Genomic DNA, 17,608 nt, shown 5'->3' on the forward strand with positions numbered 1-17,608 from the left:
TTATCTTAGAGATTTGAAGTGATAATTTTGAAGCAGGGGGGAAACAGCTTTTGGGAGATTGTAGCGCAGATGAAAATAACTTACTCAGAAAAGATTTATTTATATATGAAAGGGTTTCAGGACTGAAGAGTGAAACTGGATCCCAGGACAAGCAAAATCAAATACTCTGCTCAATTCTCTTATTATCAAAAGTAAACAGTCAGTGCTTTGGATATTTCTATTCAATACACTATTCAATAAACATGCCACTAATAGTTCATGGATCTTTTTCAAACAGATACATGTGCAACTATGATGGAAAAACTAGCAAAAACTACCTATTGACAGTGAATGTAGTTCGTATACTAGGTCCTTTCAAGCATTTCTTTTAGCCCTTTTTATTTGAAGTGTCTAATAAAAAAAGGGGTAGAGTGGGTTTTCCAACAGGAAGTTTTGTGACTCAAAAGGAAATAAATTCCAAGTCTCAGAGAAAATTGCTTGCATTTTTCTCTTGCTCATGTTCTTTATGAACACTGATTTTTAGTGGTGAGCCATGACAAGAGAAACTCTCAAATCAAAATATGTGCAGGCAGGAAAATCTTCTGTGGACTGTGATGAACCTGTTTATATAATTGGTGTTTTTAAAAATAACTTGGGAAATCTTGACATTCTTTCTACTTAGGAATTCTGCCATAATCCTCTAACCTTTAGAAAAAGTATCTCTTTCAACCATGGAGCTTTAATGTTAAACTGTGTTTCTTGCCTTTTCTCCCTTATTTCCTCATCTGCTCCCTCTGGATGTTAAATTAAACAGTTGCTTTAGATCATAGATCCTGTCCTAATTCTGCAATGAATTTTTCGCTGTTAAAGTTGGAGCTGTTCTTACTTAGGAATGTGAAGTTAAATAACATGAAGAGGTGTTTAACCAATTAAAGCATCAGAACTCAATTACTAAAGGGACTTCAAGTTTCTGCTTTTGTGTATGTTTGTTTACTGACAAGGGGACAATCTGGTATAAAAAGGAGCTCTTCAGTAGTTTTGGTGCTATTTTGAGGGCTACTCCTAATCAGGTGTTTAGTTACATTCAGACAGAACTCTTGTAGCAAAAGTATTTCAGCTACTGGTCAGATTTCTCTGTGTTGTTTAGCATATTGAGACAAGAAGTCAAGGTGATGCCTTAGCTGTTTGAGCTGAAAAAATAAAGCTGTATTTTAGCAAGTAGACATTGATCTTTCGAGTGTTACGTGTGCACTGTTTTTTATACTATACTATACTAATCTATATACTATACTGCAACCCTTTTGATACAGGGAAAATTTTACAGAATTTAGGTGAAAAAAATGGGTATTTTGAATGAAAAACTGAAAGGCAATGTCTCAAGCTATTTAAAATATTTCATTTTTAGCGTATATTTTTGCACTCAGGAGAATGTTAGATTTATTACTTAGAGTGAGTCAAATTCTAATGGTGGAAATTGCACCAAAGCTATGCATTCAATATTGATGCATAGCTTTTTCCTGAAGGCAATACATGCTTTCAGGTATCTTATTGAATTCACTGCAGTGGAAGATTTTGAGGTTGTTAGAAACAGTGCTAGCTCCTCTTCGGTTATGTAATTGCTGGATAACCTACATCTTCTAGGATGATGCAGTGTGGATTTTCTTCTGCTGATTGTCAGATGTGTCTCAATTCTCTGCTCTGTTTGTGTTTTTGTTCCACTAATAGTTCAGAATTTGCTTTAGTCTTTTGGTTTAGGTGATTGTAAGGGAAACTTTTTCATTGACTTCTGATCTCCTTAACCTTTGAGAATCTGCCTAGTAACAGTTGGCTGTTGGCTGTCTCTGGGTTAACTCAGGAAAGAATTGCAGTCTTGACTTTCAAATTCTCTGCTTTATGAGTTTAAATAATACCTGAAAAATGCCTGATTTTGTGGTTCAAAATAATGCTCTACTTTAGAGTTGGTCCCTACATTTTTAGGAGAGAGGCTAAAACCTCAGACATTTTAAAAGCAGTTAATACTTTATGCATATGGTTGGTATTGCTGTGTTGCATTTTACGATCTGTGAAGCTGCTGGCTGCTAGCAGCAGCGTTTCAGAGATAGTAGCTTACAATTATTCTGTATATTTTTCTGTCATTTTATGCTTTTCCACCAGCATTGATCTGCTGACTTTAAAATCCAGGAGACTAAATATGCTACTATATATCTATAGTTCTAAAATATTTCCACTAGGGCAAGAAGCCTGAATTGCAATTGACCCTAGTAATCAGGTGATACAAATTTTAATGTTCATGAATTAAACTGTCACTTTTCTCTTGAAATATGGATGTGGTTTACTCCAGTTAAATGAAGACCAGTAATATTGAGCTTGATGTAGGGGTTTTATAGGAAGATAGAAGCAGAAGCAGATTCTGGAAACTGATGATCTTTCACAAGGAAAGACAGAGAAGCCACTGTTGTATCTTTGCACCAAAACTACTGTTTTCCTTTTGTTCCCTTACTTTTGTTCCTTACTGATCCCTATGCCTAGGATCATGCATTTAGTTGAATTTGGGCATAATAATAACTTACTGTAAAGTGCCTTTTTTTGACCCCAGCTTCATATATCATACCATAGCTAAGTTGCCCTTAGGCTTGCTGTTTGTTATCTGAGTATATGTAGTTTCATCAGGTGGATCTACATTGCATTGCTCACAAAGTGATGTTAAAAGTATGTATAAGCAAAGAGAGGAACTGAAGATACTGGTATTGGTATCATACTACTCATTTTTATCTTTTTTTTTTTTTTTTTTTTTTTTTTTTTTTTTTTTTTTTTTTTTGCTTCCTAGTAAGTTGAAAGAACTCTCACCACTATTGTGCAGGCCTTCAGCATTACAAATGATTAATCTTTCAAGCTTTTATTGTGTAAGGACTTACAGGATTGTGTTGTAATTAAATGAATTTTGTTCCCTCCTTTTTCTAAATTTTTTTTATGATGTGTATAGCCAAGGCAAGTCCCAGAAGTTTTCCTCTTTCTGGAACCTAAAGTAGTTCTGCATCCTTTTTCAAACAAGTTCCTGCAGTCCCCTTTTTTTCTTCATTAGGACTATCTTGTCTCCAAACCCCCCTCTTTTTCCTTCCTTTCTGTCTTTGTTTTTCTCTTTCTCTCTCTTAGAGACACAGATGTCAACATCAATGTGCTGCATCTATGAATGCTTTTAAGAAAGTGCAAGGAGAAGCTGGTGATCAGAACAGGAGAAGTGCATTAGATGATCATAGAAGCAATAATGGATGAGATTCCAGATACCGGAATGTTGTTTGAATAAAGATGGATAGGTTGCGTGGGTTTGAAAGGGAAGATGGTACTTGGAGGTGATTGATCTTATAGGGTTCCTTTAGTTTCCTAAAGGTTCACATAAGCACCCAATGTTTATGATAGAATATTGGTAACATAATACGAAGGTGGGACTTAAGTTTTGTATTCTATTTCACATTCTTTTGGTGTGTGATTCATAACATGCTGCACCACTTAATGAGCTTTTGGTAGTGAAGCACTAAAATGGTAACTTTTGGGTGCTTATCTGAACAAAACTTGGAACCTTCTGAAGTTCCCTTACTAATTAGGGTCTTCTAGTTTTAGTCGAGTTGTCATCTTCATTTCAGCAATGAGCCTGAAAATACTCTGTTGATGATTTTCAGGTCTGAATTGCAATTCAAGTTAATTATTTTTATGCTCTCTTTTAGCAAATGCTCATCAAGAGGTGCAGCATATTATAAATTAAACATGCTGAAGTAACAGACAAACCTATTTAGATTTTTAAAATTTTATGGACAAAAGATGAACCTCCCAAATTATCATAATTTAATATGCCTTGTGACTGTATTTCCCATCCTTTTTTTTAAATTTTAGTTTTATGGGCTGAACTGATAACATTTGTTAGAAGCTTTCATGAGTTTTGAAAACAAGAACAGCACAGCAATTTGATCTTTGCTCATATCACTGAGTTTTCATTGTGCTGCATTGTGACAGTTTATGATGATTATGATATAGGATGCTTAGATGTTACATAATTTGAAATGCCTATATGTAACTCTGCATGATGCAACAGAAAGAGGCTCCATCATTTATAATACTTAGGCAAAATGAAGGTAATTTGATTTGCTGTGTTTTTTTCTCTAGATGGGTTCAGCTTTGTTTAATTTACTGCAAATACAAGCATCCGAATTCCAAACTGAAGTCATGGAACCCTAAGATACACCGTTACAGGTTGTCATCTATCTTGTCTTGATCTTGTGAAAGGCCTCAGCTTCAGTTTATGTTTCCTGGATTTTAAAAATTTTTTCCTTGTTTACTTTACAAATTAGTAGTTACTAAATCCAGACATTTGGAGAATGACTTTGAAATAGTTTATTAATTTTCAGATTATTCTTCTTTCTCTTCGTTTCATTGAATTAGTCAAACAAATATAATGTTGGCAAAATATACATTAGCTTCATCCTTTTCTGAGGAAGAAAAGACTACCCTAAAACGGTCACCTGTTGGTGGGTGGGTGTGGGTGGGTGTGTGTGCTTGTGTGTGTGTGTGAAAAAAAAGCAGCATATTTTCTATTAGTTATTTTGGGCCTGACTTTTTCAGGGCAGTTTCTCGTATGTTTTTAAGGCTGGCTTATTGAAAACTATTGGTTAGAGGTGTTACAGATAATGGTAGTAGTAAGGAAATAGCTCCAGGCAATAATTAAAGTAGTAGCAGGTACAGGGTTCATGGGGTTGAGCTGGAGAAGAGAAAGCTTTATGAACCTTAGTCAGAACTTCTTTGTTTAACTTTCCAAGGTCAGTTGAAAATAAAAAAGACATAGCCATAGGAACACCTGGTCTAATTCCATTTAATTTAATACATATATGGATTTTTTTACTTCTTTTTAGGTGTCTCATTTGTTTTCAAATTACTATTAATGTTATTTTTCATTTCATGTACGGGGTGCTGGAGAGTATACTTCAGAGTCTATGTTTTCTTTTAAATGCAGTACAACGGGGAAAAATAAACAATATCTTAAATTTGGCTATATTTAAAAGATATTACAAAAACCTTTTATTTCTTGTGTTTAAGATAAATTACTCCTACAAATTGATACATTGTGTTATTTTTGTGGATCTTTAGTGCTTTGAATAGTTTCTCTTTGAGGAAATAGTCTGGTGGTTTTAGGATATTGTATATCTGTCTCAAACAGCACTCCTTTCTTATTTAAGTAGAGGTTTCTGCTCACACATTAATAGTATGATAAAGCCCATAGTAATTTTACACCACTATCATTTTGTCTTTAGGGATTTACTGAGGTAAATTCCTGCTGAAATTACGGTCTGAAAAAGGATTATCAGAATACGTCAGTAATAATATCTAGTATTGATGTACTGCTTCTCAAAGCAATTTAGGATTAAATGTTTTTCTCATTTTGTGAAGTAGGGAGGTGAGTTGACCTGCTTGTAATCTTCTGACAAACAGATGAATGACTAAAATGATTTTGGCTTGCTGTATTCATTAATTCACACTGTTGAATTAAAATGTCAGGCTGGTATTAGATCAGTGAATTAGAAAAGTCTAATGCAGCAGAGAAGTCTGAATATACAGAAAGAATCCTATTGAAAGGAAGTTGTCAAGTGCTTTCATTTGTAGAGACAAAGACATTAATTATGACTTCCACTTATATGATATATAGAAGGTATACTTGTGTAGGCATATCAGAAGTGGGATTCTGCACATAAACTCTGGAGCAAAAACCAGGATTCTGGATTCAAATAATTGTGAAACATAGACCTTTTAAAACTCCAGACTGCTATCCAGACCTAATTTTTTGCTTTTGTCCATACTGGAATGTTTGAAATCTTTGTTTCATAATGCAATAGAATGTTTTGCTTTTCAGGACATTGGAGCAAACTCCATGAAGTCAGAACAGCTGTTAACTTAGACATTTGAACTTGGTCAGATCTAAAATAAATAGAAGGTCACAAGTAGAATTATCACAGTCTGACTCTTTTTTATTTCACAATATAAACCACACGTGAAGAATGAGCGAGTAAATTACACTAATTTTGTTCAACAAAATGAGGAAGTAAATTAAAGGTTAAAGTAAATAAGGCAGGATTATTACAGGAGGACCTCCTACTGTGAAAATAATTCATTTTATGTTTTCAGTTTGGAATCTGTATTGTATTGAAGTTTGGATTCATGGTTGATTTAGATGTGAAATTGATTTAGTGTTGAATTTTAGCACCTTAGTTGGTTGCTGTCAAATTTGTAATCGAGCTAAATTTTTGAAGAAGCTATGTGATGTGTCTTCTGTTACTTCTCTGTTTTATTTTAATTAGTATATTTATTTACGTGTATCTTAATTTGAAGATTTTTCAGCTCAGTGAGAAAAAATTTTGTTCAGAGTTTTAAGTAATAAAACTTAAAACTCTGTTTTAAGAAATACACTGCTTGCATTTCTTTATTGAAAAAAAAACTAATTTGAAAAGTTCTGCATTGGCTACAGGTAGACTTTTAGAAGTGGCAGTATATCTCCCAAAACAGGCTTAATAATTTTAAGTTTTCATAGAGCCAGACACTAAATAGGATGAATTAACTTAGGCCTAATTTTCAAAAATTTGATGGAAAGTCCAGGATTCACTAGTTTTCAGTCCGTATAATTTCAAACCATTCCTATAGTCTATTTTTTTAATGCACTATAGAAAAATACCTTGCTTCTGCCAATCATGAAACTGAATACACTCTGCTAACATCCCTGCAAACTTCGTAAATAATTCTGCATTTTTCAAGAAAAAAATCTACTGTTGAACTGTTGCTGCAGCTGCTAGAGAGTAATGTATAGATGAATAAATTTTTATATGAAGTACAATGCAAGAAATAAGAATCTCGGGGTAAAACATAACAGTTCTTCCTGTTGATGTGTATAGAACACATCATATAGGGTGTATAGGTGCCAGATGCTTATTCATTACCTCAGAGAAACAATGAACCTGGAGGGGAGTGGACAATAACTTTCATTCATTCATACTGTCTTTTCCTTTTTCTTTTTCTTTCAAGTTTCACCATAGAACCTATACAAGGATTTTTTATAGAATATTATTTCAAGCAGCTGTTAAATAAAATGAAACAGTAAGGTTTATCATAAGATCATTTTAAAGATCTTGTTATATTCCAAATTTTAAAAAATATTTTAAAATATAGAATATGTATAAGGAAGTTGTGAACTGTTGCACAAATCCCAAAGTAATACAGCAAAGATTATTGTGTAAATAATTTACTGTAAAAGCAAACATCTCCTCATTCTTTTGTGTGTACACAGCTGAATCCAAGGGCAGCTGAAGCAACTGTGAAGATTTCCAGTGTTCACCCAATTTTGGATCTTGCCCATATTATGAATTTCAACCCTTTGCTAGTTTTAACAATTTCTTTCCAGTATCAGCAGAACTGGCTTAATTTAATGGGCAAAACCAAACGAGAAAATATGGTAGGAACAAAAAGATGATTTGAAAATCTCAGTTTAACACTGACAACGTAAGGAAATAGGATAGGATAAATAACTTATGAAAGAGCACCTGCAAATCTAGAAAGCCTAAAAGAAATATTTTAGTACATAGGTTGGTTAGTTCTAACTACAAATGCACTGCTTTGACAAGTGTTGCAGAAGAGGAATATGGCTAGTATGAGCGCAAAAACTTTCTTTTTACATAAAGAAAAGAAAAATAATTGTTGCTGTTTCATATCTCAAGATTATTGATATCCTTTATGGCAGGTAATTTTGAGGCAGGTAGCAGCCTTAATGGAGACACTACAGCTTATCCGAAGACCACTTCTATAACAAAACTAAAATACACTAAGCCCAGTCTTAGCACAAGTCAAGAAAAAAATCAATTATACATTATTACTTGCATGGCAGGTGTGAAAAACATATTATTGTCTAGTCTTGATGCTTTCAGAATGGGTTTTTTGGGCAGAATATTCTTAGGCAAATATAGTGGCTTAAAAATTGCTACCATCACAGCCATCTTTAGATTTCTCTCTGCAGACCACTTAAGACCAAATAAGACCATTGTCTTAAATCTCTCTATTCAAAACAAATTTGTGTATACATGTGTGTATGAGGACTGGAAGAAATTTTAGGCTTTTATTCTGATCAACTTGCTTCTGCCTTCTTTCCTAGGAAGTGTGTAGAGAGCTTTGGTGCCTCAGCAAAAGTAACCGCTGTGTTACTAACAGTATTCCAGCAGCAGAAGGTACTCTTTGCCAAACAGGGAGCATTGAAAAGGGGGTGAGTACAAAAAATTTTATTCTTTGAAGAAGCAATTTATTGTTCAAAGACTACAAGAAGAAAGAACTAGAAAATCAAAGTATTTCACAGCAATTATAACAGTTCAAACAAAAACATAGTTTATCATAATAAGTGTACATCGTAATGGAAAGTGTCCTACAGAATTTTTTCAGCATTATTTTATATATGTAATTTAATAACATATTTATCCTCTCTATGAAACTCTAGAGCCTGGATCAAAAAATAACCCCAAAACATGTTCTATTTCTTCTGCCTGTTTTTTGAGTAATTTTTTTGTAAGAACTCTTTTAGTTTGATCTTTATTTTATTTTATACCGCTCTTCCATTAAGGATTGTTACAGCTTTAGGCCTGCCATGAACTTTAAAAATGTGCAACATAAATCTAGAGCCTGAACTATGTCATTTTGTTAGAAGGGAAAAGAATTTTATTTTTTCAGATATATGCCAAATCATACAAGCATATAGAAAAAAGGATGACTCCATAAAAGAGTTTTATAAAAGCCTGTATTTCCCAGTGACGTTTCTATTTTGACTTTGAATTATTTTTTCATTATTCAGTTATGCTTGCATAACTGTTTGGCTTTATGGACTTTGATGTACAGTTAGGTAAACTCTTCTATGTAACAGAAAAGTACAGAAAGTCAGTGTTGCAATAGATACATTTAGCACTACAATATCTGTCTGAATATGAAAATTTTGATTTTAAAACAATCTCTGTATATCAGTAGTTTCAGACAAGATTGTTAGAAGATTGTTTCTCAGTTACAAGGCAAAATCTATGCAGATCTTGAAAAGGAGAGAAAAAATATTTTAATTGATTTTAAAGATATGTACTAGGGAGGAAAAATGCATTCTACATACCTTTTTTCAAGATAATCTATTTTATGGAGGTTTGTACAAAGTGAAGAGAGCTTGTTGCATTAAACCATTTCCAGTATCTGTCTGAGAGTGGCTGCATCTGTTCATGAGATTCAGTGATCCAGACTGGATTTTTCTCTGGACATCTATTCTCACTCTGACTTTTACTATACTAGCTGAGCTGGTTTCAACAAAGATAACAGTGCATTTTGACTTGCAATCTGATGTTTAAACAACAAGAATGAAAGCTTTTGGGCAGCTGTCACAGTTTATTAATGCGTGTTGACGGCTTCATTCAGGGCATATAACCTGGTGTCGTTCTGATGGCTATTACATGGTGGGTTTGGAAATATTGGTAAGCCATGTTAAATAAATTTATTGAACTGGTCATTTTTAAAAAATAGAGGGAATAGAGTTAGCCAATAAAAATAGAGAGATGTTCACATAGTACCAAAAATGTTACCTTATATTAGAGTAATAGAAAATGTTAGAAGCCCTGCTCTTAAATCAACAGTCTAGATTTATTTTGGGACCATCCTCCTTCTCGATGACAAAGAATAATTTACCTCAATTTATGTTTTTTGAACCATGAGACTACAGGTTGAGATCCTTTTAGACACTGTTGATCTATTCCCTTGTCAAGAAGTTTTAATCAGTTTGCTCTCTGCCAAACATCTTTTTCCAGTCACCAGTATTTTGTTCCATTGTTAGATTTTAGAGGGAAGTGAGAGAATCCATGCCATTTTACAAAGATAAGCCTGTTAACCAAAGATGCCTGTTAACAGTGGAGAATTGTGTCTATGAACTGTATCCACAAGGCTTCCTGTAAATTAATAGTTCCTGGCAGCAATAAACCAGAAATCATGAGCTCTTTCCAAATACGTAATTTCCTTTCCCAAAGAGTAATGTGACATAAATAGGTTACTGCTCTGTAAAACCTCCTCCTTCTTCTTCTCCTTCTTCTTCTCCTTCTTCTTCTTCTTCTTCTTCTCCTTCTTCTTCTTCTTCCCCGTTGGGTTGAAATTTTCCATGGTAGATATCTTCTTACCCCCGAAGGAGTTATTCAGCTGTTTTCTGCATACACATATCAGCTGGGTACAAAAAAGTACACTTTTCCTAATTTGCAATAAGAATTTTAAAAAAGCATGAAGTTTCTCTCTGGTCTTCCCAGAGATGTGGTTGTGAAGCTAAATTAACGGATAGATTTTTAAAAAATTCATTCATGAAGAAATTGTGTGCATAAAACAAACTGATAGGGACACTTGTGTTTAATTTAAAGTAATAAAAAAAGTGACTCTTTTCTGTAGATCATAGATTACATCCATTCTAGGGATGGAAAAGAGGGGCAAACATGCAAAAGATGAAAACACAGTGCTGAAAGGATAGTTTACCTAGCTACATTGTGGGATGATTTGACTTGTCATTGGACATTAACATAAAAGAAATGTGAGTTATAATTGAACATTACGCATTCTTGTAAAATAATTGTAGAATTGATGATTGAAAATTAGTAGTTAAAATTTACACTAATATTTTTCTTCCTCACACAAAATAGAAAATCAATTTTTCTTTATATTAGAGTACTTGCTGTTTGGTTTTTCTAAAATCATATTTTTATAATGTTAATTCTGTAAAGCAGCTAATACTTGTAAAAGTAATCTCAAATGTGCCACCATATCATATTTTATTTTCATTAGTTACTTCTTTAGGAAAAATTTCAGAGTCCTTTTATTCACAGAGGACTTGCATATTTTATGCATATTTAAATCCATCACTGTCATCTCTCTGCTGAAATAATGGAAAATTATTCTTTCAATGTTAGAGAAGAATTAATATTTCAGATCTAAACCTTCTGTGAAGAACAGTTCTTTTAAAACAGCTGTCACCTCCTCTTCTTTCTTCATATGGTGATTACTCAATAGTCCAAACCTCATTATAGCAGATGAAGGTGCTGTCATTCTTGGAGGAAACACATTTCTGCAGTCCCATTAGAAGTAATGAAGACTTTTGTCATTTTTAATTACTATGACAGAGATTCTATGCATCACTGGTTTCTAGTGAAAGATAATTTTTTACTAGAAAATTAAGAAGAGACACAGAGGTGGGAATTAAATCCTCAGATTTAAGTTCAGTAGAAGAGAAAACTCAGTATTTAAAGAGATTTTACAGGGCAGCATGGGAATGTGGAAGACAATGTTTGCATGACAGGGATTTTATACTACTTTGGAAAAATAAAGTAGGTAAATGGCACCTGTCTATTGTCTGTATAATTCTAATAGTATGGAATTAGAATGGTTTACCTATTCGGTTTTATATCTGTGATATTCTTATGAGTTTAAATCTGCATTTCTTAGCTTGGATCTTGACATGTTTGTAATGTATGTAGTGTAATTTAAATTAAATTAGTTGCTTACATTTTTAATCTTAGAAGTATTTTCATTTTTAGCTTTTGACTTTAGTGTTAAAAATCTGTTCATGTACTTTTGTGGCATCTCTAATATATTGTATAAAGGAGATTTTGATATTTAGCAATAAAATTTCTATCAATTTATCACTGTAAAGAGAAGAAAAACATATGATTTTAGGCACTCCTCTAGCTTACTTTATACTCCATCCTTATTGTGTCATGAGAGGCATTGCAAAACACTGTGATGATGAGGGGTTGGCACAGAAGGTGTCTGTCTTTTTTTTGGAAAGGATCTATACAACAGAAATTCGAGGGAGTTTAAAAACAGTACTTGCTCAGCTTTTGGAAGGGAAATGTGCAGATTCAGGTCATGATAGACTCTGTCACCTAAGCCTGCAGTAGCAGGAAAGGGTATCTCATTCAGCTACTTCAAATTCTCAGTGATATGGTATACACCAGAATGTGATCAAAATATGGGCTCCGGGATTATTTCTGAATGGTTTAGAAAAGGTCTCTGATGAACTAAATTATAAACTTGTTTTAATAGTTAATGATTTGGGCGAATTATCTGTCATTTTGTATTTCTGATTTAAGTAACAATATTGCAAAGTTTAAATGTTTGCTTGAATGAAATACACGTGTCCATTCTGACCCAAACAAGTGGGAAGTCACTATTATAAAATGATTTTCTGTACCATGTCTCATGCTTTGGCACTATTTTTATTATGTCTGTAGTGTTAGTGAATGAAATACTGTGAAAAATTCTTCCTTCGTTGTAATGTCCTCCAGATTTTCTTTTATAAAAATAAATCCTTTCTTAAAAATATTATCAGGGGAATTTTTCATCTTCTGTAATGAAGCCTCTGTGTGAGTCTTCAGTAGAGCGTCTTTTACCAAACTGGGCTTGGAAATGAATCTTAGTGTTTAAAAGAATGTAAGCAACTTGTAGTTCCTTAATTGTGAAACATTAAGGAGGCTGATGAAATAAAAAATACTTCTGGTGTGTGTTAGGGACCTATAATTCAGGACTGAGTGGAGACATTTAACAAATCACACACACCCTTACCAATGTCTAAACATGGCTAGAAAAAGTAAAATACTAGTCTTGTTATCTATACAGGGAATGCTAATGCCTATAATTGGTCATTGTCTGACCCTTATATTTTTCTGTCCTGATAATTCTGTCAGCCTCCAAGCTAATTTTGTGTTTCTTTTGTGAAATCTTTCAGTGGTGTTATCAGGGAGAGTGCGTACCTTTTGGCACTTGGCCCCAGAGCATAGATGGGGGTTGGGGTCCATGGTCAATATGGGGAGAGTGCAGCAGGACCTGCGGGGGAGGAGTCTCCTCATCTATAAGACACTGTGACAGTCCAGCGTAAGTAGCTAAAGTAAGCCGGAGCCAACAAAAAGACACATTTGGAAATTATTCAAAACTGTGGTGTCACTTGTTATCTGTAAAAATGTTTTGCTATTTTGCCAACATTTGTCTTCAAATAGCAGAGAGAAATGCTTAAAGAGGAGTTCACTAGACATGCTTCTAACATTTTTAATGTATCTTATGTACTGTAAAGATAGCTGGATTTATATTTAGCAGTAACCACAATGATTTTCTTTATGTGACTTGTTCATCAAAATATATCTATATTATGCCTTAGAGAGGTTTCTTTCTCAGGGCATATTTTCTTTAATGCTTGTCTCAGATATAAAATAACAATTGCCAGTTACTTACTAAAAAATAAACCCCAAATCCAACACAGTATTTCCAAGGTTTTCAATATAACTGCTTACATACAAACCATAGGTAATAATATTATATTGCATACAATATATTTATGTGCTGCCTTGTCCAACACTTCAGATGTGACTTCCTACTGACTCTTAAAACAATTCAGCATCTTTTTTCCCTGCCACTACTCTCTATTGGTGTGTTTGCCCTGTCTGAAGAGTGGCCAGCTTCTCCACTATAGCTTGATCTGTTTTTTATATATATATATATATTTTTTTTTTTTTATCTGTTTTATATATATATATATATCTGTACTTGTCTTACAAGTACAAGTAATCTGTCTGTTTTCCAATGTCCTGAGCACTGTTCCAGAGTTCTGTCAGGTAAGTGTTCTTCTCTCTGTCACTATCTCTTCTCAAATGAGGAATGCTTATTTCTATTGCTGTTCTTTGCTGAATGAATCGCTGCTCTTTTCTGTTTTGGCTTTACCTGTTCTGATTACCTCACCAGAGCTCTAGACCTTTGCAGGATAGTTCTATTTCTCCATGTTCTCTTCTTGTCATTTCTCATAATCACTATCTCCGTGGTCACTACTGGTTTTTAAGACCACTTTTTCTGAAAGTCAATTGTGTTTCTTTCATGAAGAATCATTCTGTGTCTTTTGTCACTCCGTTTCTTGTCTTCTGTCCTCTATTCACGTAGGTTATTTGTTTCTAATATCCATGTTTTCCAAGCCAGGCTGTCCATTAGCTTTCTACTGCACTCTGCAAGACAGATACCGTGATGCCATATCACTGCTACTTAAGGTGGTCTGTTTGTCCCCTGTTTTAGCAATAACTACCTAATCTGGCCAATATCACTACTTACTCAATACAAATACAGAAATTACAAATACAGAAATACAAAAGCAGAAATTATCTGTGTGCATCAATAACACAGTCAGACTGTGTTAGTGAGAGAATAAGAAATTAATAATTTTTTTTCAAAGCAGTATTTAAAAAGCCTAGTGAAATGTTTGTTTGGAGCATAAATATATCCTAAGATTTTTTTCCAACTTCTGTCACCATGTATTGGGTTGGTATGATGAAAATTATTACATTTTAAATGTTTAACAGGCAAATACTTTTGGGAGAGGGTATGTCTGCATTAGAGAAAAAAACCTGTTGATTAAGGATAAATATTGTAATATGAAAAATAGTATTGATTTAAATTTTTAGTTAATTTTTAATTGTGAATATTTAAATTTTTTGTTATGAAAGCGTCACAAAGTATTTTTTTTTCTTTCTGCTTTCAAGTTGCAAGCTGAAGAGCTGATGTCTGATTAATCTTCCATATAAGTCTAAGTTAGTTCAATATTTAACCTCTATGGAAAATAGATAGTGTTCTTGAGCAGTTTGGGAATTTAAGAGACAATTACCTGCACTAATAGAAATCTGTTTACTCTGGAGTTTCCTCAGATTTAATACTGATTAATTCAAATCAGAGTAAAATTTCTGAACAGAATATACAGTCTTTGCTGGTCCCAAGTACAAAACCAGTCTTTGCTGGTTTTCAAGTAAGGTGAGATGATAGAAAAAAAAAAGTATCATACAGGTTGCTGACACATTTCTCATTTTAATTTTATAAACCAAGCAAATAATTAAAATCAACAGTTTTTTTTTTTTTTATTATGTTCAAAATGCAATTAAACTGTACTGTTTGGAACTTACGCAAACTCCATTAATATTATGAGTGATGATTTTTCAAGTACCAAGTAATATTTTGTGTCTGCTCCAATACAAGTCAAAGATACAATTCTTATCAAAATCTCATCTTAAAACTTGAATGTATTTTTATTTTTATTGATGATATGTATACCTCTTGGACTTGTATTAATATTAAGAATGCATTAGTATATCTCATGCAGTTGTGTTTGTTCTAGGCCATATCCTAACATATAAACATGTTTTTCCAGGCCGTCAGGTGGAGGCAAATACTGTCTTGGAGAAAGGAAGCGTTATCGCTCCTGTAATACTGATGTAAGTAATTTTTACTTTACTGTGATCAACTTGACTGGTTTATGACTTACCAGCAATGGGTGCATTTTTTCTGCAGTTCAGAAAGTGTATGGATTCTGTGCTTAATTGGCAAACAGTTCCGTAAGGCACATCTATATTCCAGGCACCCTGTGTGTTCTGGTAAATGTTAGGATCCTATCTTGATGTAGTGTCTAGCTAGTGCCTTTGCATTAAGGCCTGGAGCGAGTTCAGCTTGAGCTTCCACGGTAAATGTGAACAAGGATCATTCCACATAGAGCAAAAATCTGTCCTGCCCACTGTCTTATCTTCCAGCAGTGGCCTATAACAGGTTTTTGGGAATAAATTATACACTTTTGACAAAGGATGGATGACAAAGGCAAAGGATGACTTTTCTATTGGTTTACCTTGTAAGTTTCCAAAAGCTGTGTTGCTAAAGATAGCTGGAACTCATGTTGTATCTGTACCACATCAACTGCCACAAGTTAAAGTATCCTCCATGAATCTACTTTTAAGCCCTCTTACACTTTTTATACCTTTGTAACATTCAGTGCTAATGTGTTACACTATCCTCTTACACACTTTATGCAAATATATTCAAAACCTGCTGTTTTGCCACCAGGTATTTGCTAGTTACTGTATTACCAGAATGATCCTGCAGTTCCATTTTACAGCTGAGCTGGACAGGACAGGAATCCTGAAGGGGTGGGACACAGTATAAATGTATAAGGTTAAATTATGAACCTAAATTACAAATGCAAGTAACTTAAAATTCAAACCAGGAAAAAATACACATTATAAGGAATTTCACTAATAAGTTTCTAAGTCAAATTACAGCTCAGTAGCACTGCAAATATAAAAAGACTCTCCTACTATTTTAGCTTTAAATTTGTATTAATTTTCATCTTAAATCAAGGAAGTATGTAACACTGAGAGAATGCTAAAGATATTATTTCACCTCTTAATCTTTTGATATATTCAGGAAATTATAATAGTTTGTATACTAATTAATTATTGTAATTTCTGTCCCTGCAAATTTCTCTGTGGAGGTTATTCTCATTCCTAGGCAGTATTAAAAATTTCCTAATTAAAAATTACTTTCTTACTATTGATCACAGCTGCCCTGTTCACACAGGCAAGAAGTGGCCGCAGTGTAGTAAGAAAAACTGAAGTTTAGATGCTGTCCAGTAGGAGCTGTAAAACTTTTCCAGTTGTCTAACCTCCAAAATCACCATTCTGGATCCTTGACTGTGTTATTTTTTTCTGTAGATGTGTATCTTTCCATTTGTCTGTCTTGGTATAATTTTAATTTTAATGCATCTGGTTTATCAGATGATATTCAGCAATTAATTTACCTTTCTCTTTACTTTCACTCAGGTGGTCTTTTTGTAATTGGAGTATTTCATAAGCAAGAAATATTTTTGTAGTTGTAGTTCACAATTGAAAACATCGAGTTACATCAGGTGTCTTTCCAATTCTTACAGCTGATAGGAAATCTGCTTTCAAATTAGGCAACCACATGACTGCTTACTGAAATCTATCAGTATTTAGTAAATTTCACATATGCTTTATTGAACTATTACAACATATTTCATGATGCTGTCTACCACTAAGCTAAATGACTTACCAAAATGTAGGCATGTTTCATTATTCTTTTAATTTAACCAAGAATTGAACTGGTTAAATTAAAGAATTAATTAAAACTTTAAAAAATAAAAAGTTTTATCAAGTTTTAGTTGATACAACTTATACAAAAATACTGATTTGTATTATTATTTGTCTTTCTTTTCAACCTGTATCAGTCAAGTGTCTCCCAACTGTTCTGTTTTTTTGGGATTGATATGAGGCAAATTGTAATCTAGATTATTCTATTAATCCTTTTCAAATAATGATCTTTTTACATTTGCACTGCTTCAGTTTATACACAGTCTAAGATTTCTTAAAACACATGGCACACAGTAGCCCTCTTCCTTTAACTCTGACGACTCTTGCGAAGTATTTGTCCAGGCATTATTATTTCAAATGTTGTATTTGTCTCCAATCTGCCACAGTAACTAGTATATAAAAATGTTTACATAATATATAATCCCATTCCTTCACAATTATACAATTTTTAATTATTTTCTATTATTAAGAATGATGCCATATCTACCTAGACACACCACAGAAATGTTGCTATGATTTGGTTTATTTTTATTATATTAAATTTCTACTTGTCACTTTTCAGACAGTTTTATTCTTAGTTGTTTTTTCTTCCCTATTCTTTATTTATTTGTTACAGAGAGGACTTTACAGAGTCTGAGGAGGGAGAAACA

At 33.3% G+C, this 17,608-nt stretch overlaps 1 protein-coding gene across 2 annotated transcripts in view; it reads left to right on the top strand.

Annotated features, from left to right (window-relative positions):
* Positions 1-17,608, top strand: part of ADAMTS6 (ADAM metallopeptidase with thrombospondin type 1 motif 6) — a 133,212-nt gene that overhangs the window by 79,805 nt on the left and 35,799 nt on the right. For both annotated transcript variants that reach the window (XM_054003727.1, XM_054003728.1), the window contains exons 11-13: positions 8,159-8,266; positions 12,782-12,927; positions 15,233-15,296. In XM_054003727.1, the coding sequence (XP_053859702.1) occupies positions 8,159-8,266; positions 12,782-12,927; positions 15,233-15,296 (318 nt within the window). The remainder of the gene's footprint in view (positions 1-8,158; positions 8,267-12,781; positions 12,928-15,232; positions 15,297-17,608) is intronic.

Source organism: Vidua macroura, chromosome Z, assembly GCF_024509145.1.
Source record: "Vidua macroura isolate BioBank_ID:100142 chromosome Z, ASM2450914v1, whole genome shotgun sequence".
Taxonomy (NCBI): Eukaryota; Metazoa; Chordata; class Aves; order Passeriformes; family Viduidae; genus Vidua; species Vidua macroura.